The sequence below is a fragment of the Propithecus coquereli genome, unplaced genomic scaffold, assembly GCF_000956105.1.
Source record: "Propithecus coquereli isolate 6110/MARCELLA unplaced genomic scaffold, Pcoq_1.0 Scaffold6, whole genome shotgun sequence".
Classification (NCBI taxonomy): domain Eukaryota; kingdom Metazoa; phylum Chordata; class Mammalia; order Primates; family Indriidae; genus Propithecus; species Propithecus coquereli.
The window spans coordinates 2,004,146-2,004,614 of NW_012151951.1; the positions used below are offsets into that span (position 1 = coordinate 2,004,146).

General features: G+C 27.3%; 1 protein-coding gene across 1 annotated transcript in view; it reads left to right on the top strand.

Annotated features, from left to right (window-relative positions):
• Window positions 1-469, top strand: part of DYNC2H1 (dynein, cytoplasmic 2, heavy chain 1) — a 522,114-nt gene that overhangs the window by 51,931 nt on the left and 469,714 nt on the right. Inside the window, exon 27 of the mRNA XM_012659112.1 lies at window positions 2-126. Within this exon, the coding sequence (XP_012514566.1) occupies window positions 2-126 (125 nt within the window). The remainder of the gene's footprint in view (window position 1; window positions 127-469) is intronic.

A 469-nucleotide genomic window follows, 5' to 3' on the forward strand; every position in this document is an offset into this window, starting at 1 on the left:
ACTCAAGCCATGAAGATGGGACTTGGAGGAAATCCTTATGGACCTGCTGGAACTGGAAAAACTGAATCAGTAAAGGCTTTAGGTGGACTTCTTGGAAGACAAGTTTTAGTTTTTAATTGTGATGAGGTAGAATGAATAAATATTAAAATATCATATTTGGATTAGTTTTCATTAGTATATGAAATACTCTAAAAATCACTCTACTTTTAAATTACTTGAAGACAGAATTTGTTTTAATTGCAAAGTAAAATGGAGAGAAGTTGCATATAGTATGGTCCCAAAACTTTTTTAAGGAGAATTATTGCAAAGAAATAAGCTTAAAATACAGAATGAAGGTTTATGTTACATTGTAGAAAAATGTTTTTATTGTACTAAGGAGAATAATGAATAAAAACGAAAAATCTTAAATTCATTTTAAGTGATCATTTTCTAAACATTTTATGTAAGATTTATATTTTGTCTTAAAGAA